The sequence below is a fragment of the Chelonoidis abingdonii genome, chromosome 14, assembly GCF_003597395.2.
Source record: "Chelonoidis abingdonii isolate Lonesome George chromosome 14, CheloAbing_2.0, whole genome shotgun sequence".
Lineage (NCBI taxonomy): Eukaryota > Metazoa > Chordata > Testudines > Testudinidae > Chelonoidis > Chelonoidis abingdonii.
The window spans coordinates 21,007,005-21,030,603 of NC_133782.1; the positions used below are offsets into that span (position 1 = coordinate 21,007,005).

At 44.6% G+C, this 23,599-nt stretch overlaps 1 protein-coding gene across 2 annotated transcripts; it reads right to left on the reverse strand.

Annotated features, from left to right (window-relative positions):
• Positions 1 to 4,997: 4,997 nt before the first annotated feature.
• MANBAL (mannosidase beta like) lies at positions 4,998 to 13,323 on the reverse strand. Of its 2 annotated transcripts, XM_032767396.2 has the most exons (4): positions 13,191 to 13,323; positions 10,987 to 11,068; positions 8,341 to 8,538; positions 4,998 to 5,423 (listed from the first exon to the last, which is right to left on the reverse strand). In XM_032767396.2, the coding sequence occupies exons 3-4, from the start codon at positions 8,488 to 8,490 to the stop codon at positions 5,316 to 5,318; spliced, it is 258 nt and encodes an 85-aa protein (XP_032623287.1). In that variant the 5' UTR covers positions 8,491 to 8,538; positions 10,987 to 11,068; positions 13,191 to 13,323; the 3' UTR covers positions 4,998 to 5,315. The 2 variants fall into 2 exon arrangements, with proteins under 2 accessions (XP_032623287.1, XP_032623286.1); XM_032767395.2 differs by lacking the exon at positions 10,987 to 11,068 and having other exon boundaries at positions 13,191 to 13,322.
• Between the last annotated feature and the right edge of the window lie 10,276 nt (positions 13,324 to 23,599).

A 23,599-nucleotide genomic window follows, 5' to 3' on the forward strand; every position in this document is an offset into this window, starting at 1 on the left:
GGGGAGAGGGGATCTGATAACAGTCTGTAAATATGTTAAGAGCTTTTATAAAGAAGACAGTGATCAATTGTTCTCCATGGCAGCTGAAGGTAAGACACGAAGTAATCGGCAGCAAAGACAATTTCTGTTACATATTTGGAAAAAGCTTCTAACTATAAGAGTATTTAAGCTCTGGAATAGGCTTCCAAGGAAGGTTGTGGAATTCCCATCTTTGGAGGTTTTTAAGGACAGATTAGACCAACACCTGTCAAGAATGGTCTTGGTATACTTGGTCCTGGCATCAGTGCAGGGACCTGGACTAGAATCAGTGTTTCTCAGCGCCAGGTCTGTGGACCAGCATTGACTCTGTAGATCTCCCTGGCAGTTAAGAAGTCAGCCATCCGGTCCCTGGTATCAAAAAGATTGAGAAACACTGGTTTAGATGACCTCTTGAGGTCTCTTCCAGCTCTAATTTTTATGATTCTATGAAGCTTCCCTGTGCCCTCGTTAGTGAAACTGGGGTGCTGATACCCCCTCACAGTGGGAGTATGATGCTTAATGAGCTATTTGGACAGCACTTTGATAATAGAAAGTGCTAGTGCTCATCAGGGCATTTAGGATCAATGGGATTACTTGCAAATTCAGGTACCACTCAGCATAAAAAGGGGGTGGCAGAATCTGGCTCTCAGAGTAAAGTCCTGGCTAAGCAATAACTGTGAGTTGGAGGATGGTAGTGGGAACATAACAGTTAACATATATTGGATGAGTGGAGACATCAAGAGGGGGAGAGGAGTTAATTACGATAATGCAAATGCAAGGAAGGTTAAACTAGGAGGAATGGCATGAAACTGGGAGACAAAATGGAGGTGAATATCAGGGAAACTTTGAGCTGGTGGGAGGTATTAGACTGTAAGACAGTCTCCCGAGGGAAGGGCTTGGAGCCCCATCACTTTGGGAACATTTCAGTCTAGATGGTGGCCAAAATATTAGCAATGGCCAATAGGGAATGATTCAGTAGTGGCCCCTGGGACAGACAAGATCACTAACCAGGTCTTTTCCTTGTCTGCTTTCTTATGTCTCCTCATTTCCTTATGCGTATCACCTCCAGGCCTAGCACATCCCAGCATTTGAGTCATATTTTTACATTCCTGGCAGCAGAAATGTAGGCTGGGAAATAATCCCAGGCCATACCTTTTGACTGGGGAAGGGGGCGGATCTGGGCAGACATCAGTCTTCTTCAAAGATGGCCCGAGGCAGTTCATTTCCTATCAGTGGGGAACCTCACCAGGGTGTATCTGAGCCGAACAGAAGTGTGTGCATTAGAATTAAAGTAAATTAGGTCTGAAAAAGATTAATAGGGATTTAATTGAACTGTGTGAACAGAGACTTCGGTCATGAGCTACTTATTAGCCAGCCTCAAGGGATTGTGCTACTTGTACTGGAGAAGTACAAGGATGTATTGTTTGTGTAATATCTGCGTTCAAAGGGACAGCAACTGCTGCAGCTCTAAAATGAGGGGAGGAAGCTAGGATGGCAACCAACTGGCAAATTAAAAACAATCCCAACTCACAAATGTATTTCTTACAAAACACAGACCTGCCCCGATGGAGTGAAAGGAACTCAGCAACCACAATTAACTGAGGGCATCCAGCTCCTACTTCCTGGGCTTTGGGCTCCCAGGACACGCTGGTGCTGACTAGGGCTCTGTGCAGAGATCAGTATTTGGATTCAGGCTTTTGGACCAGTATTCCTGTCTGAAAGCAGGACTTAGTCAGGTCTTCAGCTCTCTTTGGGAGGGTAATGACAAACCCGCCACAAGGAAAGATTTCAGGGATTAAAGGATTTACCACAGAAATGCAGTTGTTCTTTGTACCCTCTCCCTTAGCTTTTCTGCTGAGGGTTCGAGAGGTGATGGTCACCAGACCCTTGGCTGAACTACCTATTTCCATCCAACTCAATGAACCGCCATCAGACAGGACTACACTTCAGCCACTATTAAACTGGTCTAGATTCAAACCAGGGACCTAGAGGCAAAAATCCCCATTATCAATCTATTGAGCCATCTGATCCCAGTCAGTATCATTAACAAGCAGGGTTTTAATCATTACTGCACCTTCCCTAGAGCTCTCAGAGCAAAAATATCCCACGAGACACAAATTAATTTAGTCATGGTATTGTTTCCTTTCTCAGGGGGAGAATGTATATTAAAGGACCGTTTGCCATCTTTCAAAAGAGTCAAACAAACATCTACAGTACCTTACAGTATTAATTAACTAATTCCTTACAGGTGAGGAGATCTGAGCAGTTTTTTTTCTAACTGTCAGACTATTCTTATGACTAAACACTCTTTATGCCCCTACCCACTCACTCCCAAATCAGTGGCTATTTTCACACTGAATACTCAAGAGGAGGTAGCAAAGTTTAAAAAGTCTGTCACTGAATTTTCCCAGTTATCTTTATTACATGTACATTTCAAGAGAAGTTAAAATACAATACATATTGTGACAGGTTTCAGAGTGGTAGCCTTGTTAGTCTGTATCAGCAAATCAATTGAGATGAGCTATCATCAGCAAGAGGAAAAAAAAACTGTTGAAGATTAGACTCTTCCTGTTGGCATGCGTACTTCCACCTTTTCATGTTCTCCGTATGTATAAATATCTCCTGTCTGTGTGTTCCATTCTATGCATCTGAAGAAGTGAGCTGTAGCTCACGAAAGCTTATGCTGAAATAAATTTGTTAGTCTCTAAGGTGCCACAAGTACTCCTGTTTTTTTTGCAGATACAGACTAACAAGGCTGCTACACTGAAATCTTCCCCCCTACTGTTACACACACCTTCTCGTCAACTGTTGGAAATGGGCCATCCTGATTATCACTAGCAAAGTTTTTTTTCTCCTGCTGATAATAGCCCAGCTTAATTGATTACCCTCATTATAGTTAGCATGGCAACACACATTTTTTCATGTCCTCTGTGTATATATATCTTCCTACTGTATTTTCCACTGCATGCGTCCGATGAAGTGGGTTTTAGCCCATGAAAGCTTATGCTCAAATAAATTCGTTAGTCTCTAAGGTGCCACAAGTACTCCTCGTTCTTAATACATATTGTATTACTCATCTGTGAGCAGAGCCTATATGTTTAGCTAATCAGAGGGCTGAACTACATGACACTAAAAAATAGACAGGAACCTTATCTATTTTTAAAAAACAACAAACTAAATATTAATGATTCCTGTTTACCAAAGAGTGACTAAAATTCTGATGGGCAAAAAAAAATGATAGGTTGACATGGAGGCCTGTCATTTCAAGGCAATGACCATACAATCCCCATTAACTAGCATGCTATTTAGGCTGCAACACAGTCCCCTCTGCCTTTCCAGCAATGTGCATGTTACCACAAAATACTTTGTGCCTCTGTTATAACAAATCAAAAAATCCATCAAATCACAAGAAGAGTGACTGCTTCACTGGCTCAGGACACACGACAAGTGCTGATCTGTCCTCATTTTTAAAAGAATGGCAAAACTTAACTGCACCTGTACTGGGACAGCAACAATTATTTTCATTCCCTTGGAGTCTCTGGATAGGAATATGGGGCATACCAAGGAACTCATGGCCTGCAAAGATGAGTGTTCTTTACCATCTATTTCATAACATTTTTTTGCTGCATCGAGATTTCATTCTAGCTATGGAGTTGGGGTAGAGGGTGAATGGGGTCTTCTTTTGTCTATTAGTGCTTCATTCGGTACTCTGTTGAAAATTGACTTTAGAACAAATAAAGAATGAATTCACAGAGGGATTTTCCAAATCAGGTTTTAACCACCACTAATGTGCTTCCAGCAACCAATGCCAGTGACATTCTGTGTGAGCAGGGAGCCAGAGCATCTGGGACAGTACCTACAGCACAGTTGAGAAGCGATCAGAAATTTGAGTCAGACCCCTCTGAGTCCAAAAACCCCCAGAAACACAAAAAGGAACAGACGGTTCAGTCTCTCACCTCAGCAGTGCTAATTTGTAGAAGTGTAAACATATTGTTTTGCTTATGTTGTAGAACAAATGCAGTGTAATATCTGATACCCACTGACAGGCATCAGACCTGCAGTTGGATTCATCCTGTGACCATTAACATCAGAGAGATGTAGCAGAGTGGCAGGGATCTGTCCATGTGGATCTGACTGCAGGACGGGAGCATTAATCAATAGAACACTTTCCTTCAAAGCAGATCCTAGTGCTGCTCTGAATTCCGAGCGCATTTAAGCAGCAGTTCTCATACTAATGACCCACGGGTGATCAAACAAGCTGGCATGTGAGCTATCATCGGGGGTAGTGCTGCCCTATTGAGGCTCTGCCGCTGTATCACCATGTATGTTTCCAATCCTTTCCAGCCACATTTAAATCTAACATTAGGTCTCTGGCCTCAGTGTGAGAGCCTGAAGGTGCCTGGCTATACAGCAACAGACACCATCATCTCTGCTGTGCTTCACAGTGAGCTTATTGTCCTGTGGATTTTGCATTGTCTCCCAGGGCAGGATAACAGTTGACTTCAGAAGGAGTTCAGTGAGAGGAGACACAGGATATTATGCTAGGCAAAGCTGCATGCACACCCAAAATTTCCCTAAGAGCACTATAGATGGGAGGACTGATAGAATGATTTCCATACTTTGTTAGCAGCAGAACGTGGTACATAAAGTTCTGTTTGTTGCAGGCAGTTTGCAATACTCCTAACTTCTCTGCTGCTGCTTCCTATAATGGAACATCTCTGTATTTCTGAAAGCCCAGTAATCACCTAGTCCTTGCATTTTTTCAGCCCCTTTCATCACAAAAAGTTTTGAGGTTTCCATATTTCTTTCAGGCTGGAAGCAGACAGGAAAAGTGTTTACATGACTAGAGTGGCTGAAGAAAGCAATCACAGAGTGGTAGCGACAGGGGCAAGTGAAAGCCCTGAGCTGGGCGAGTCTGGACTCAGGGTAGTTATTACCTATGAAGAATATGTTTTTTAAAAATCTAACAAAGCCATTACTACTAAGCAATAAAATGCATTGATGTATTTTAGATGTAACAACAATATAAGTGAATACGAAGCTGGGTAGCGTGATGTCCTTGATCCATTTGAGCCATCTATCTTTAAAAGAATGACTTAGAAAAAGGTATCCTCAGTGGCACAACACATGTTCCCCATTCCATGCTTCCCTTCACATCCCAGCCAGAATGGAGGACATGCAAGTGTAAGCTTTCCCACCCCACCGGAGGTGAGATGATCCATGCTGACTAGGACAGTTAAATTAACCATCTGGCTGTGTGCAGTTCACTTGTCTTTAAGGTTCCTTTACAAGGCCTTTTATCTCTTCTTCTTGGTTTCCTTCTTGGGTTTCTTGCTCAGCTGTGGAGCAGCCATCTTCGGCTTCTTCACCACCTCTGAACTTTTAAACTCAAAACTGTCAGAGTCCTACAACAGTCAATTAAGAAAGGAACAGTCAGTAATGTTTTCAGGCATGAGATTTGTATTTCACATCTCATCCCAGTTCAGAATCTGAGTGTCTATACCAAAAGGAGCAAGCAACTAATGTAAGGCCTTGTCAACACACACATGGCACCCATTGGTTTAAACCTGGTCACATCGCTTTAAACATGTGTAAATGTTTGTAAATTACTGGTGCAAGCTAACCCCATGTTATCCAGATTTAATCTGATTTAGGAGTATCCATCCTGTTTCTTACACGGGTTTAAAACCATACACGGTTACTGATGCAACTCTGGGTATAGACCAGACCTCAGAAGCCAAACAGAACCACATTCCTTTACCCAGTGAAGTTACACTCTTTAGGGAAGACTTGGAGGAGGAAGAACAAAAGGCAGCTGTGATGGAGGGCAGGAAACAGAGAAGGGAAACTAAAAAAAAATTCCAAATGGGAAGAACAGAAAAAGAATTCTGAAATCAGCTGTACATGTGCTGAAACATTCAACAGGGATTTTGCAAAAATAAAAACATCATCATGCAGCAGACAACCCCCCACTCCTCCAAAAAACAAACAAACAAACAAAAAACAGCAGCAGGAATTTAAAGCTCAAAGAGTTTGTAATCAAGCCCCCAGATCTAGGAGAGAAGTTAGAGACAAAGCTCTCTTCACCTGGACTAAGAAGGATAGCTTAGAGACATCCCAATCTCTTCCTTCAAGGGAGATGATAGATAACATTTCTATTAGGGGAAACAAACTCTTGTCATCTTGGAAAAATGCAAGGGAACAGAGCCAGCCTCATCTCAGAAGGCGCACACACGCAGATTGCCTCGTTTCATTAAATGAATTTGGATATAAATATTGCTTACGCTTCTACATTTCTATCAATCAATATGTGCCAACTGGAAAAGGACACACAAAAATGGCAGAGAAAGACGTGTTAGTTTTAAGCTTCCAAGCCAGAGTTGCGGATAGTGCAGGGGGAGGGCAGTAGCTGACAGTATCCTTTTAATCAATGAGCTTGGTTCAAATGTTTCTCAAGTTGCTGCACTATTACTATTCATATCTGTGTGGCCTTCCAAGGGAGGAGTCTTGGCTGACATGCTGAAGGATGCAATTGGTGCATAGGTGGCTGGCAAACAGTGCACCAATACTCGGAGAAATAAAGCACTGTGCGGTTTCTAATCAGTGACACAGAGTTCACTGCTGCCATACGATGATCACTGCTGCCTTCTAATGTTCAAAGCAAGGTAGTCTTCAAAGCCTGAAGCCTCCTCAAGTGAGAGAGGCTGTTCTGAATTCTACAAGTAGCTGGTGTCACTCCCATGACCAGAAGACATCTATTCTTGTTCATTAGCTTGTTAATCGATCATATGGGACTTTTCTGCAGCTCCTCTAAGAGGGTAGAGTATGCATGTGGAAAATTTAACCACAGCATGTGCACACCACGGGATGGTTCCTTAAGCATTATAACTCCTATTCGGTGCCTGGCTTTCAGCTCCCTTGGCCAAAGTGTGAGCTCTCCTTATTGTTCACTTTCAAAGTTCAGGCCATTAAACATTCCCCCCAAACATAACAGGGTCAAGAAAATGAAAGAAACCACATCTCCCCTCAAGCTGCAGTTTGCTCGCACACACACAAAAACACACCTTGAGCAGGTTCGGCATCTTCCATCTTAGAAATATGTCTATAAATTTGTTAGTCTGTAAGGTGCCACCAGACTCCTCATTGTTTTTGTGGATACAGACTAACATGGCTACCCCTCTGATACTGTCTATAAATAGATACTTTACATTCAGTGCATTATTGCAGCGTTCCAGGCTTCAGACACACAAAGTAGAGTTAACACTGTGAAAAAGATACCCTTCATCTTTTCACAACAAGAATCAGATTTTTCTAACCAAATCTACTGCCAGCTGTAAAGAGAACAAAACTTCCCATGTTAAGTTATTCCTGTAAATACTGGTCTCCACTCTACACATCATGACAAATATAAAATCAGTATGTATTGTGCTCTGATTGCCATCAGGAAAAGTTGGTGTAAAGACTAAAGACCTTACAAATACAGAGGTTTCCAAGTGCATTTGAATCTTGTTCTATCAGAATAGCCAGTTGGACTTTGATCACTCCAGTTTAGCTCATATTTTACATTTTAACTCCATTTTATATTTGTTTTGTGCCCTGTAGTTTACATCATCCCCCTCTTGTGCTGACTACAGCCAGATGGCCTTCCACGTGTCTGCACAGAGGTGGGGGTCAGTCCTGAGAGCTGTATTGCTGGTGCCAGCAAACACCAGGAAATTCAGCTGTATCGCATGCAGTGATGCCCTTTATCAAGGATTATGCACAAAGGAGAGCTAAAGGTCTCTTGGTGAAAAGGCAGACTCTACTGAGGGTAAGCCTTGATTGGCTTCTTGACCAACAGGGTAAAGAATGGACCAGACCAATACTAACGTGGCAATGTAGATTTGAGACTGAGGTCAGCCCTTTGTTTGTGTTCTGGAAGAAACTGGGAGCAATGCAGAGGCAAGTACACTTAGCCTACATGAAAAGTGCTGATCCCTTGTGCTGATACTCAGAGAGGCCCTGGCAGGTTCAGCTGTTCCCACCTTCTGTGGCTGGGGAGTGGGTTGCAGTGACGTGAGCAGGGCTGATGGGCGGGGGGGGGGAAGCCGATACAAATTACCGGGGTCCGGCAGTCCAGAAGGGGGCCCGGGCCCTGGCTTCATCGGCCCTGTTTAGCCAGTCTGCCCTTGCTGTGGGGCCCGAACTGTTAAAGTACAAGAGAGGTAAAGGGATCCTTGCAGGAAGACAGAAAGTGCAATGAACTACAGAATTACTGATCAACTACTAGGTTCTGGCTACCACCTGTGCCCACGCATGCTGGTACTGAAGAGAACAACTTACTGTCTTATGGGACTTTGAAATTGGGAGGATTATGGCCAATACACAGATCAGCTGGAAAATGGCTCCAAAAAAGAGTCCATAGCGCAGCACATTCTCCAGGAATGTGGGCTCTGGGACTTCAGGGGGAGAGAAATCCAGCTCGGCAGCCATGGCAGAAGCAACTTCCTCCTTCACGAACACTCTCAAGAAGTCTGGTTTCTACAGTGAAATAACAACAGCAGATTGTTTATTTTGAGTCATAGTTTCTAGAATTCAATCAATTTTATTTTCCAGTAAAAAACAATCCCACAGAATAAAGTATGTTGGTGCCTCTAATGGCATTGTCAGGCTACAGAGCCAATAACAAGGAGGGCACTGGAAGTCACACTTCAGATGCTGTAACCTTTTGCAATCTGCTGACTAGAATAGCCTTCCGATGACTAGAATAGCTTGCTTATGGGTGGGAGGAGGCCAAATAAATTGTTATGTATGTGCTGGCCATACAGTGATAGGGGGACAGCAATGAGCAAGTATATATTTACTCCTGAAACTGTACATGTGATAACATAACTGTCTATTGTGTGTTTTTAGCATCTTCTGCTAAAGTATCTACTACAGGCCACCATCAGAGACAAGCCACTGGTGTAGATGGACCCCAGTTGGATCTGATATGATAATTTCCTCTGTTCACAGAAAATAATCATTTTCCCAGGATAATCCATGTTCTATCACCTTGAAAAACAGATGTTGATTTACATTCACTCCTCCCCCCACCCCACCCCCAAAATACCCATAGCTAAGAAAGGTGACAACTCCACAGAACTGGGACAAGCCAGAGAATTTGTCTCTGCAGTTAGGCAATGGGGTACAGAGGCCTTCACCTCTAGGGTACAAGTTCCAGTGTGACTCTAGGTTAGAGGCACTAGCTAGGAGGGGGGCATGGACTAGGATAAGTAGCATTTTGCACCTAAGGCACTGCATCAGATCCAGTCCAGTCCCAGAGCAGGCTGGAAAGTGACCCAAAAGGCCCCTCTCTGTAGCTGCTCCATGGCCTGCGTGAGCCCAGTTGGTGGGTCCCGCTCCTGTCAGTTCTTGGTGGGCACATGTCCCATTGCAAGCAGCACTACCCGGGTTCCCTGGCCCTCAGGGCTGATCAGGCCAGAGCAGGGCCTCCCTGCTGTGGAGAGCAGTGTGCTCCCAGCGATCCCCTGTGTTAGTGGGGGTGGGGTGCGTGGGAGGGAGGGTGAGGCTGTGAAAGGGACGAGCCACATGGGTCCAACTCCCTGCGCAAATCCCAGTTGGGTGCTTAAACCGTAGGACCATTCTTCCTCTCCTTCTTAAATGTTATTCCAAACCGTTTGTTAATGGAGAAGCCTATTCCTTTTGTGAATCAGGGAAACAGCTTTCTACAATAATGATTAAGTCTCTTGCCAGAACTGCTAGATAAATTCAGAGGCTACACCTGCCATGGTAGTCACAAGAGTGACACATAAGTGATATGAGATGCTATCAGCACCCTTAGAGGCATGCTCACAGTTTTCCTATTTTTACTTGTCAGAGCTGATTTAACAAGACATCCCGTTATATTGACATACGACATTAAAGGGACAAGGTCAACTTGAAAAGTACCCACATTGATAGGTATGTGCAGGATCAGGGTCTAAAACACCAGGACCTGTGATTTATTTACTTGTGCACACAACATTCTCCTGTCCCCAATGTTAAGGCTGTTTGCAGGATTTTGCTATCGGTGTGTTTCAGTTAGATCCCCAAAGCAACCTCTGTGTTTGTCTGACCGAGAGTGATGTGAAAAAGGAGTAAATGGCTTCTGTAAACTCTGTTCAAAATACAAGAGGCCAGTCCTTCAACTAGATCTGCCCTCAGAGCAGGGGCTGATGGGGCTCTACACAGGCACCTCTGCAGATCCAAATGCAGGACTAGGTCCAAAATGATGTCAAGCAAGTATGCTCAGAAGTAATTTGTTTCAACTTTCTTATTTTAAAATCTCCATCCAAACCAAGCAAAGTCTGCAATTCTTAGTAAGGAACAGAGGCAGGGCAAATTTTAAACTTTACTTATTTTGTATCTGACTTTGTTTAAAAAAGGAAGAAGTTCTAACTTTTTTTTTAAAAAAAAAGATTGTATTCCCTGCCCTCATCCTTCTCATCAAATTGAAAAATAGCAAAAAGGATTTTTGCTCAAACTTTCAACATACAATAACTTTTTTTATTTTTAAAACACACTCCCACTAACCCCCACTCATAAGTCAACCTACCAAAAATAAATCTGCAAAAATAAACCAAAAAAGGGAACTGATACATGCAGTGTGAAAATAGAGAACTCCTGATCTCATACTGCACAAATCTCGCTTCCATCCCTACCTATCTATTTCATATCTCATTGTGGCTGAGGGAAGTTTTCTAAAATTTTCCCCGGGGTGTTAGCAGTATCAGGAGCCCTAGTGTAGAAAGCTTATCAGCTGCCACCACCATTTTAAGCACTGTGCCATTAGATCTGCTCATAGATTTATACAGAAAAGGAAAAAAAAAAAAAAAAAAGGAAAGAAAAAAACCACCACAGAAAAGTTTCCTAGTGTAGATAGGACTCTTGCATCTAACATAAAGCCCAAACCTGCAAACATTTACACATGCATTTAACTTTACATACATTAATACTCCCAGAGGGTCTAAGTTAAATACAGGATCAGGGCCTTACTGCTGGGCAGAACACTTCCAGGCTTTTGTCTTCACTGCAAAAAAAGTGAGTCTTTACTTTACACCAAGTCCTCACCTCAGTGTAAAATCCTAGTGAAGACAAGGCACAGGTAGTTTTTATCTCAAAAAGCTAGTCAAGCTAAACCATAGCAGGACATGGGGTTGACTACAACTAGCTACATCAAGTAGTCACATCAAGGGAAAAACTAGCTGTGCCTTGTCTCAAAGGAACGGCCATACCGGTCAGACCAAAGGTCCATCTAGCCCAGTATCCTGTCTTCCATCACTGGCTAATGCCAGGTGCCCCAGAGGCAATGAACAGAACAGGTAATCGTCAAGTGATCCATTCCCTGTTGCCAGGACCGGCGCTAGGGTTTCTCGCGCCCTAGGCGCACGGTCATTTCTCCACCCCGCGCCGCTCCCGCGGCTCCGGTGGAGCTGCCACAGCCATTTCTGTGGAAGATCTGCTGGTCCGCGGCTCCGGTGGAGCTGCCGCAGCCATGCCTGCGGCAGCTCCACCAGAGCCGCGGACCAACGGACCCTCCACAGACACAACTGTGGCAGGTCCACCAGAACCGCCTGCCGCCCCCTCTGGCAAAATGCCACACCCTAATAATGCTGGTGCCCTAGGCGATTGCCTAAGCCGCCTAAATCCAAGCGCCAGCCCTGTGTGTTGCCCATTCCCAGTCTCTGGCAAACAGAGGTTAGGAACACCATCCCTGCCCACCCTGGCTAACAGCCATTGATGGACCTAGCCTCCATGGACTTGCCTCAACCAGGATTTTACATCAAGCTAGCTATCTCAATGTAAAAACACACTATTATTGCAGAAGCGAAGACATAGGCACAGAGTTGTAACCCTGAAGCTAACTTGTCACAGTAGTGGATACCATGGGCTTAATCTGGCACCCACTGAAGTCAATGGAAGGTGTTACAATTGCCTTCACTGAGTGCACGATCAGGCCCTGTGCCCAGTGGTTAAGAGTTTTCAGGATTAGGGCCACAGGTTGTAAGTTCTACAGAGAAAGGAATGAATCTGTCATTTATAATGTTTGTACAGTGCACAAAACAAAAGGGAGGAGAACAATCCCTCATTTGGGGCCTACCACAATATAACTATACAGCACCATGCACACTAAAGCCACTAAAAATAATACATCATAAATCCATCTTTGGGTAAAGACAAAGAATGACAGTGTTAGAGCAAAAGGTGAATGTTTCCAGTGATCAGCCAAAGTGGCCAGATCTGGGTATCTGAAGCTAGTCAGTAGGCCCTCAATAGAAACAGCCTGAATTTCAAGGGCGCTGGGAGCCAGCAGCTCCCATTAGCTTCAGGGTGCTCTGCTCTTCTGAAAACGAGATCACTTCTATTTATAGCTAAGGGTTTAGGGGCCTAACTTTAGGTAGTCATATTTGACAATTCTGGCCTGGGGCTTTAATGGAAACAGCTGAGCAGCCTTCTAGCGGAGTGACAGGCTTCATGTTCAGGGTGTCTATTCCCTCTTTGATAAAGTCAGTTAAGAGGACACCTGGTCCCAGGAAGATTATAAAGAAAAAGAAGTGAAGCAAGGGGATTCATTTGGTGCATGTTTTCAACTGTGAGCCATGCAGGGGCTGGGCTGGGCTGGGCTGGGCTGGGCAGGAGGATTCCCATTAACCTGATGAGACTCCTCCTGTCCGTAACACACAAAGGGGAGACATTTTCCACTCTCTCAATCCTTACTTAAAACAAAATAAAAAAATCCTTTCCTGATTTAGCTCTGGTGACTCAGAGCCCTTCCTTACTCTCTGTTCTCCTGCCAGGTGCGGGGCTCTCCTCTGCACCCCCAGCTGCACAAAAACCTTTCTGAGCATCCTGAGTTTGTATCTCATCCTCCCAACCTGTCCTGAACACCCCCACATCCCTACCCCAATCCTCGACCCCCACCCCATCCTCTGAGTCCCCCATCCTCTGAGTCCCCATATCCCCACCCCAATGCTCTGACCGTCCCCATCCCCACCCCGATCCTCTGACCCTTGTCCCATCCAGTGAGTCCCCTTATCCCTACCCCAATGTTCTCAATCTCCCTATCCCCACCCCGATGCTCTGACCCCCGTCCCATCCTCGAAGCCCCTTCACACGCCCCAACCCCCCGACCGTCCACCCCCGCCTCTCACCTCCCGTTCCAGCGGCCAGGCCTCGCCACCACGGGAAGTGATTCCTCCCAGCGCCGCAGGAAGCGCTTCTTCCCATAGCAACCAGCTCCGGGCCGGCGTAGCTAGGGACTTCTGTAGTGACCGAGAGGGGGGCGGGGCACATGTGACTCTTTGCCCCTCCCCCCGCGTGCATTGACATTTACCCCCCGTTGTACCGCTACAGCCTCCGCTGGAGCCGCCTGAGGGGAGGGGGGCTGTGCACTCACCGCACAGAGCCGGGCCCTGCCCGTCACGAGTCCGGCCGGGCTGGTCCCACGAGCCGGAGGCTGCCCGGCCCGGACCCTGCCTGCAGGGTGGAGCTGGCCCGGGTTACAGCGTTCAGAGCAGGCCCCGAACTGCCCCCACGCCCTGGGTGTCACGTACAGGGCCCGGACTCAGATGGGGCCCTGCCCCATCCTGCAGCCAGCTCCCCGGGGGAAGGGTTGTGCGTGCCAACGCTATTCCAATAGTGGGGAGTTTAAAAATTAGCCATTGCGCACGAGCTCTCCTCACCCTTGGCTTGGCCCTGGGGACGCAGACTCTTGCAGGGTGGCCAAAGTGGCTCACAAGCCGCATATGGCTCCTTTAAGTGCGGTTCGCAAAGCCCCATCCCACCACCTACCAAACTGGGGCAGGGGGAGCTCAGAGCTTCTGCCCTGTGAGGATGGGGGCGGTCTTGAGGCTTCAGCCCCAGGGCAGGCACCTGCTGGGGCTCGGGGCTTTGGCAGAAGTGGGGCTGAAGCCCCAAACCATAACAGCCACACCCCACATGACTGAAGCCCTGAGTTGTGACAGGCACCTGGCTCTTGAGCTTCTGAAGATTATCATCTGTGGCTCGGAGGGTCAGTAAGTTTGGCCACCCCTGTACTATAGTAATGAGGACACTAGAGAACCTGAATAGAACAAAGGGTTTAACTCTGCCCCATAAATATATTATGCTAAATCTAAGTGGGGTCCTAATTATTCCCCCCTAGCCCATTCCCTTCATTTTGGGATTACCATTTTTCTTTCTTGTAATTCCTGGTCCCTCCTCTCTTGCTTCTCATAGGTTTGCTCAGGCTATTTGGCAGCTGGTGGGGTTGCTGGAGTTGGTGGCCTTTTGACTAGATAAGCCTGTCTCCTGTAGGTTTATCATCTCAACCCGATTGTTCTGCTTCTGCAATCCCTTATCTCACCATCAAAATATTTAGCTGTCATTTAAGTTTATTTCTACTGTTTGCTTCAGTGACCTCAAGCAATTTATTCTAGATGTGTCTTGTTCTGTATATAATCGGCAACCTGTTTAATGTTACTTTCCTGATTTTCAGAAAGCAAGTGGTTTTGGAAACCCTTTCTGGTCTGGCTCTGTCTTATATCAAACCCTTTTATAATTCTGAATACCAAGGTAAGGTCACTTTGAAGTCCCTGTGCTTCTTCACATTCAAATGGGACTCCTATCTCAAGGCTTCTCTTTTAAACCATGCCTTCGCCTGAATGCTCGACCTTGGGGCCAGCTGTGGCACAGTAACATCCAGAAGGGCATGTTTCCAAATACCAGGTCCAAAATAGGTTGTGATTCTGTTGTCTATTCAACAAACTGCTTAAGGAAGTAGTCTTGCACAATGCTGCCCCCTCTATCTACATGTTCCTCTGAAGACTGGTGCAATTGTTATCTAAATAGATATAATAATTAACAGAGGCCATCCTCCCATCTACGATCAATCATCTGGCTTTTCCGTTTTCACAGGCTTCTTTTTACCTGTAATTTTCCTGAGCTTGTCTCCTTGAAGTGCTTAGGCACAACAATAATGAATTGCACTTCAGTCTGTGCTGTGTCCAAGGAATCTGTCATTTAGCTACCCTGATTCAGGGCCCAATCATGAAAGGTAAGGTGATCTGCAAAGAAAAAAAAAATACTTTCCCCCTTCCTTGTCATGTATTAAAAAGTCTGAAAGGTTTTTCTTTTCTTCCCTACTTTTTACCTTAGAAATGTCAGTAATATCAAATCTAGTTTTCCTTGTTTTTTTGTTTGTTTTTTCCCTGAGTACTCACTGACTATCCTAAATGGGTGTGGGGAGTTTTCTCAGCGCTGTGAAGGGTCAGACAACCGAGTCTGTAATAAATGGATTTTCTCATTGCTTATCAAGTGTTTGACTTCAATAGGTGTTAGTAAAAACAGGCAAATAAAAATCACTTCCTCCTTCACTTAACAGGTTTCACTTATTTGGTACCTGAGATGTCATAGTCCTACTAGTTCTCTGGTTTTCCATAGAGACTTCCATGTTAAAAAGGGTATAGAGGACATGGATGTTTAATGTGAAAAACATTCAGGAAAAAAAACCCACCTTAGAAACAATTCAGGGAACTGACATCGCCCATAGCTGCTTACATTTAGGGTTGAGCTTGGGGAAGGCTGTGAGATCTGCCACTATTGGCCCAAAACACTGAATTAAAAAAATAGTTTCAGGGACTGAAAAATCCTTTCACCAATAATTCTGTGGAAATGGACATCAGGGAAGATCCTGCCAGCTTAGCAAAGGCGGCCAGATGACATTCCTGACAGAGAAAAGACTCAGGGTCAGGTTGTTAGCTGGTGTAAAGCTAACTAATCTATTGAATTCAGTGGAACTCTGTAGATTTATACCATCTGAGAATCTGGCCCTCAGAATCAGAAGTTGCTGGCTAAAGAGGGCAAAATACACTATTGTGTGCTTATGTTCAGCCTGATACAAATAGGTATTACAAGCGAAAGGTCTTTTTTCCAAAAAAGAATTCAACTAGATGTTTTGAAATATCAAATGGAAGTCAATGTGGCTCAGAAAAACAAACACTTTACCTTTGCAGATCTTGCATTTATAACAATAATCCCCACTCTGGATTTATATAATCCCTTTTATCCAAGGATTTGAAAGCCCTGTAAAAACTAAAACTCACACCTAGATGATTATCCCAATTCTACCAATGGAGAAACTCAGGCACAGGAACTTATTTATTCAAGGTCTAAATCCCATATTTAAAAGTGAGTGAGGCCCATAGGACCCTAAATCTCATTAAAAGTCAGTAGGACTTGGGCTCCTCAATACCTAAGGGCCAGCTCCTCAAACTTAGGAACCTGACTCCCCGCTGATTTCAATTGGGAGTTAGATGCCTAGATACCTTTGATTGAGGATCTGGGCCTAAGTCACTTTTGGAAATAGGTTTTAGGCTCCTAAATTCACTTGGGTACTTTTGAAAACTTTAACCTGGATCTTCTGCTCTAAAAATTTCCACAGAATCTCCATGTTCCTATATCAATTTAATACCATCAGAGCTCTCTCTGGTAACACTGGTCTACAATTTTTGAGAAGTCGTCTGCTTCAGAGATAAAATGTATTTATTATGTATTTTGATGTGCTGAATTCAAATATGACAATTAAAACGATTGGCTACTGTTTCTAAGATATTTAAGTTTTTACATTTTATGTCTATGTATATTGTGTAGATAGTAAAGTTTTAATCAAAAATTGTAAACCTAGGTCTTTTCATGTGTTTATGTGGCACATCTTTGGCAATAACAGACAAAGGGTCAGACAACTACAGTGTTGTTGGAAAACACTTATCAAAATCCGAGACGCACTATATTACATTTTGTGCCCTCTAACCTTTTTTCCACGAACTCCGCGTCATCGGTGCTGACCTTCGCTGAGCCACTGGCGTGCCGCGGTAGCAATACATTCTGCACAAGGGACGCTCGGCAACAGGAGCCTCAATGGCTTGCAGCCTATTGGCTGAAAGACAAGGTGTCTAGACAAGAGATAAAAGCCGGCGATAGACACTGTAGGATATAGTATATATTGTTGTTTGTTTCATAAACATAAACCCCTGTTCAAGTGTTAATATAAGACAGGTGAAATAAGTCAAGTCAAAAAAAAAAAAAAAAATAAAAAAACAAAAAATGTTTATCTTTAGTGACATGTTTGAACCCAAGGTTTTTGTATGCCAGCTGAGGAGTGTTTTCCACCAACGAAACCCTGTAGTTGGTCTGCCCTTGTTGTTCCAAGATAAAATTTATTGCTCAGCTAGCCTAGAAGGCTTTGCATGCCGTTTGTTTCCCTTGCTCTACGCAGGTGCATGGTCAAGATTGCATCATCTCGAAGAAGTTCTCAACGAATATGAGGACCGCATACACAAGACACCTCTCTTTATCTTAGCTTTCACTTTACCTTGGAAATTTCCAACGGATGGTTACTTGAAAGCTGCTTGTGTTTTGTCATAGGCCTTGACAAAGGTTCTTCCTCAGACCCACTTGATGTGATAAGGCGTGGTAACAAAAATCTTCCTTGATTCTTCAACAAGTGCGTGTGATGCTGACCCATTGTTCCTTGCCCAGGCTCCAAGAAAACTGTCGGAGTGGCCAAGTTTTTTTGACTTCTGTAGTTGGAATCTTCCGTTGTTACGACTATCCCCATTCCGCGAAAGAAAACGCAGTGCTTTGTTGATATGCCAGTCTGCAGGCAAAGCACAAGAGCAAACAACCTTCAAACTCGCCACAGCCAATCTGCCACTCGATTAGTTGGTCTATATGTATTATAGCTGCTCACCAAAAGTTTGTTTCATGTTGTAATAGGTTTCCTTACATATGGACTGGATGACCACACTGGGATTGATGGCATAAACATTTGCCATTATTGCATGCGCAAACAGCTTTAGACTCCATTATCTTCGATGAATCAAATGAACAGGGTCTCCACGTCTATCTGGATCGTGATGATTTGTTGAAGGGCCTGCCTCCATCTTCAACTATCGATGGTCGTTGCAGTGCTACAAGATCACCTTCTGGAGAGAAGACACTGAAGCACAGAGGTTCCTTGTTGACGCGGTCATGTCCTTTTGACGGTCATGGAACATGGAAACCCTAACATCACCTGCCAGGAGATTCCACTGCTGTATTCTGGAGCCCAACAGCTAGACTAGAGCCAATCAACAATTTTAAACATCATTTTCGTTCTCAGTGACCCAGAATTAGTAAAGTTTGACTACATTTATTTCAGAAGCATTTTGGCTGTAGAGTAGTGAACAGCATTTCAGATGCCTATAGAGTGAGATCTGTGAGCAGAGGCACCTATAAAGAGCTTCCATGCTTTGTACTTTGGTCCACTTTTCCTCCCCCATGCATTTTGCCATGGCAAAATATCAAGACAACAGCTGCAGGCTTTGGAAAGGCCCCATCCACTCTGTAAACTAGCAGCCTGACAACCACCAAACACTTCAACAGAAATCCAAACATTGAAAAGGCAGGTGATGCTATTGGGCAGGGTTGGGAGCAGCTTGCATTGCATGATACCTACCACCATTATACATAACCACCCATTGAGTGTATTTTAAAAATATAGAAAAAGAAGGGCATTTGTCAGATTGAATATACTGTGTGAATGATGCCTTAGCAAAGCCATGGGAGATTTGAGAGGATTCCCTGTCCGTAAGATGACTTTTACTTTTTAGATACTTTTCAGACACTTAAATAGCACCTTTCATCTGAGGCTCTCAAAGCACTTTCCAAAGGTGGGTATTCAGATCTGCATTTTTACACATGGGGAGACTGAGGCACAAAGCAGTTATGCCAACATCTTTAAAAACAGCCTGTGATTTGGGATGGGGCCCTAGTTCTGGTTCCCTAGCCTCTGGGCTGGCTCCAGACACCAGCTAAAGAAGCAGGTGCTTGGGGCAGCCAATACCAAGGGGTGGCCCTCCGGCCGCTATTGGGGCACATCTGGGTCTTCGGTGGCAATTCGGCAGCGGGTCCCTCAGTTCCTCTTGAAGCGAAGAACCAGCTGCTGAATTGCTGCCGAAGAGTGGAGCAGCGCAATCACGCTGCCACAGCTTTCCTTTTATTTTTTTTTGCCGCTTGGGGCAGCAGAAACCTGGAGCCAGCCCTGCCTAGCCTGAGACCTTTGGGGCCTGATTTTTAGAGATAGCTCCCATTGACTTTCAGTTTGTATATGAGGTTGTCAGTGCCTCTGAAAACCAGGATCCAAAGCCTTTCAATCTGGGTTCCCAAAATCTGAGGAACACAAAATCAGAGGGCAGTTTTGAAAACATGGGCAAGGTTACAGAACAAGAGGAGGTCAGATCTCCTAGCTCCCAGTCTAGTGTTGGAATGTGACCTGTCGGCTTTTTGGAAAATTATCTCTCAAAATTGCAAGAAGAATGAAGAGTTAAGTACAATTCTTGATCATCTGGGAAACATTTCTAGGACCTGAATTTTCTCTCCTTCCCCGAGGCGGAGAGGATACATACAATGAGTCATTTTGAGAGGCTGAAATACAGAACTGACTGTAGAATAGTGACATCTGCTGGCCAATGCTGGGGGCATTTCCCACCTGCTGGTGAAACATTTCCATGGTTCTACCAGAAAATAAACAGAACCAGACAGACACAAGTGCTAAAAATGGCATCTCACTCACACTGCCACGTCAGGGCTCCTGACAGATTCACATCATGCAGGCTGGTGCCACTTGCTCTATTGTAGTCTAAGTAATATGTTAATATGTGAAGATTAAGCAGGGTTTTCAAACAGGCTTTTAAATGCATGAGACAGTCTTTCATTTTGCTAGCACCTTTTACTTTTTGCATGCCACCAATTTAATCTGTCTGTTTTTAATCTGATACATTGCTTCATATTCATGCTTCCAAATACAGAGTATACGGACAAAATCTGGGCTGCTTTTCTTCCATGGGAACCCTTTTCTAAGGAGATTATTTTGATAAATATTTGTATTCAGTGTGCTCCAGTCCCAAATTCCTCAAGGGAAATATATTGGTGTTCTAAGCATCAAATCTGGAGACTCCAAGAATCCACAGCATCAAATCCTGGCCCTTTATCCTTCCAAAGTAGAGAAACTGAGTCCTGTACAATTTACCAAGGATTTGTTTTTAATTAAAAGAAGACAACCTGCTTGCTGTGCTTAGACATTACAGATTCTGTGGCTCCTCTGGAAGAGCAGAGGGTGTTTCCCAACAGCCCTCACCAATATTTCTTCTCGCTCCTTTTGTTCTTGTGTGTTGGGTTGCTGCCATGTCCCCCCACATCTTCCCCTCAGCCCCACACCACGCACCAAGAAGTGCCGCATTGCTACATGCCAATGGCTTGTGAAGAACTTTAGGCTCCCTTGGATTAAAGGTACTATATAAATACCAATTCATTAGAAATATTATTAAATTATTGATGATGTGCAATAGCTCTACCATTTGTACTCACACATAAGATGAGAAATATGCGCTAAAATAGGTCTCCCAGTCAGTTTAATCAGTGCTGTTTAGGCTAACAAGTGATTTGTGGTAACCTAATTGCTTCACTAACTGATGAAAAGAAAACCACATGGGGTTTGGAAAGTCATGAGGTGCTGCATAGGGGGTCATGGGGACTAGAGGACGCATGAGTCAACAGCCATGCTCAGGAAAGCTTTGGGGAGGCTGGAGAAAAGGCTAGGACAGCTGGAGATAGCAACAAGGTCCAGGGAAGTTTTTTCTGGCCTTTTAGCTGAATACCCAATAGAGTTAATTCCAACATCAAATCAATATCTAGGGAGTTGCATCAGGATTTTCGAGCTCTGCCCTTTGTTAATGAAGGACTGGAAATAGAATGTAATAGCAGCAGGTGTCTGCCTCACACTCTGGGCCACAGTCAGGCTGAGTGTAAGCAGCTGCAACTTCAAACTTCAACAGAATTTCAATCAGAAAGGGGGCCAGATCCTCTGCCAGTGTAAACTGGTGTAGAACCATGAACTTCAATAGACCTAATCCAATGTACACCAGATAAACTGGGCCGTTGTGTACAGGAAGTAATATATCCCATAACATCCACCTAGCACTGACTGCTGGATTATGGGAGGTCACTTGCCCTGCCAATTACATCATGCTCTGGGACTGGCTGTAACTCTAATGAAATGAACAAGATCAAGAGAGAAAGAAAGGAGTGGGACAAGAGAGGAAAAGTTCTAGGTACAAATGCAATCGCAGGACATGTAACTCCCTCTAAAACCACTTAGCAGGAAAAAATACATTAATACCTCTGTTACATTTAATGGCCAAATTTGCACCCACTGAAATAAGTGGAAAAGCTCTTATTGACTTCAGTGCTTGCAGGATTGATTCCTAAACCCCTTAAGCAGGAGTCTTCCTATTGGTCTGTACGGTGCCAGATCTGCCTTTGCCACTATATTAGTTAAACACTAAATAGTGGTCATAAAATGCTCTCAGGGATGAGCATCCACTGACTGCAGCAGGGATGAATGCAGGACAGGCTCTGCACCACATCACACCCCTTCATAGGCTGGGGTAGATTAAGACAAAATGCACAGATGCTTGAGATCCAAGCCCCTGTTGGGAGAAGCCCCAACTCAAGAGCAAAGCCAGAACATAAGAACGGCCATACTGGGTCAGAACAAAGGTCCATCTAGCCCAGGATCCTGTCTACCAACAGTGGCCAATGCCAGGTGCCCCAGAGGGTGCGAACCTAACAGGCAATGATCAAGTGATTTATCTCCTGCCATCCGTCTCCACTCTCTGACGAACAGAGGCTAGGGACACCATTCCTTACCCATCCTGGCTAATAGCCATTAATGGACTTAACCTCTATGAATTTATCTAGTTCTCTTTTAAACCCTGTTATAGTCCCAGCCTTCACAACCTCCTCAGGTAAGGAGTTCCACAGGTTGACTGTGCGCTGTGTGAGGAACTACCTTTTATTTGTTTTAAACTTGCTGCCTATTAATTTCATTTGCTGGCCCCTGGTTCTTATATTATGGGAACAAGTAAATAACTTTTCCTTATTCACTTTCTCCACGCCACTCATGATTTTATATACCTCTGTCATATCCCCCCCTAGTCTCCTCTTTTCCAAGCTGAAAAGTCCTACCTCTTAATCTTTCCTCCTATGGGACCTGTTCCAAACCCTAATCATTTTAGTTCCCTTCTCTGAAACTTTTCTAATCCAGTAAACAGGGCCGGCGCTAGATTTCTGATGCCCTAGGCGCCGGACATTTCGCCGCCCCCTCGCGCGGTCTTGCGGCTCCGGCGGAGCTGCCGCCTGCGGTAGCCACCGCAGCGCGGCTCCCGACCCGCGGGGGGCGCCCCGGGCTGCCGGACCGCCGCGGCGGCTCCCCTGACCCGGGGCGCCCTGGGCTGCCGCGGCTGCGCGCTGACCCCGGGAGCGCCCTAAGCTGCCGGGCTGCAGGCAGCTGCTGCCGCCGGCAGCTCAGACTACGCAGCGGCCGCTGCAACCATTTAAAAAATTTTGGGGGGGCGCCGCTTTTTGGCACCCCCAAATCTTGGCGCCCTAGGCAACCGCCTAGTTCGCCTAAATGGTTGCACCGGCCCTGCCAGTATATCTTTTCTGAGATGAGGAGACCACATCTGTATGCAGTATTCAAGATGTGAGAGTACCATGGATTTATATAAGGGCAATAAGATATTCTTGGTTTTATTCTCTATCCCTTTTTAAATGATTCCTAACATCCTGTTTGCTTTTTTGACTGCCGCTGCACACTGCGTGGATGTCTTCAGAGAACTATCCACGATGACGCTAAGATCTCTTTCCTGATTAATTGTAGCTAAATTGGCCCAATCATTTTGTATGTATAGTTGGGATTATTTTTTCCAATGTACATTACTTTACATTTATCCACATTAAATTTCATTTGCCATTGTGTTGTTCAATCACTTAGTTTTGTGAGATCTTTTTGAAGTTCTTCACAGTCTGCTTTGGTCTTAACTATCTTGAGCAGTTTAATATCATCTGCAAACTTTGCCACCTCACTGTTTACCCCTTTCAGGCAAAAATACAGATCACAGCCAGTTGTATTCAGGCACCCACTGCAGCCTGCAGTGTCTGGTCAGAGGGTAAGACCAAAGATTCAAGAAAGGCTGACTCCTTTCAGTTCTAGAGACATGGAAGGATTCTGAGTACAAGCTGGGATAGGAAGTGCGGATAATATAAGAGCTACAGCATTTATATTGTTTGTTTAAGGATGCCTAAACTGCATGAAGGGAACATGGCTAGAGACCCTGTATGTTTGTGTTACTTTGCTTGGAACCTGTACATAAATCTGAAACCCTTGAGGGGATTGTTTATTGCTTAACTTGGGCTCCCAGCTGGGTCCAGCTGTGCAGAATAGGACCATGGACCTATGAGAGCAAGGAAACATCCAGAACAGTGTGAGTTTTAAGACTTTCCTTGGAAAGCAATTGGGATCTGAAATAAAAACAGAAGCTAAGCCCCCAATGCAAAGTGCTTGGTGGATAACAAATAGTATGGCAGTTAAACAGATAATACCCTTCATAAGCATGGATTCTCCTTGTTCAGAGGGGCAGTGTACAGTCAGTTACCTGCAGCAGCTTAGTCTCAGGCAATAGGCAAAGCTGATATGAAACTC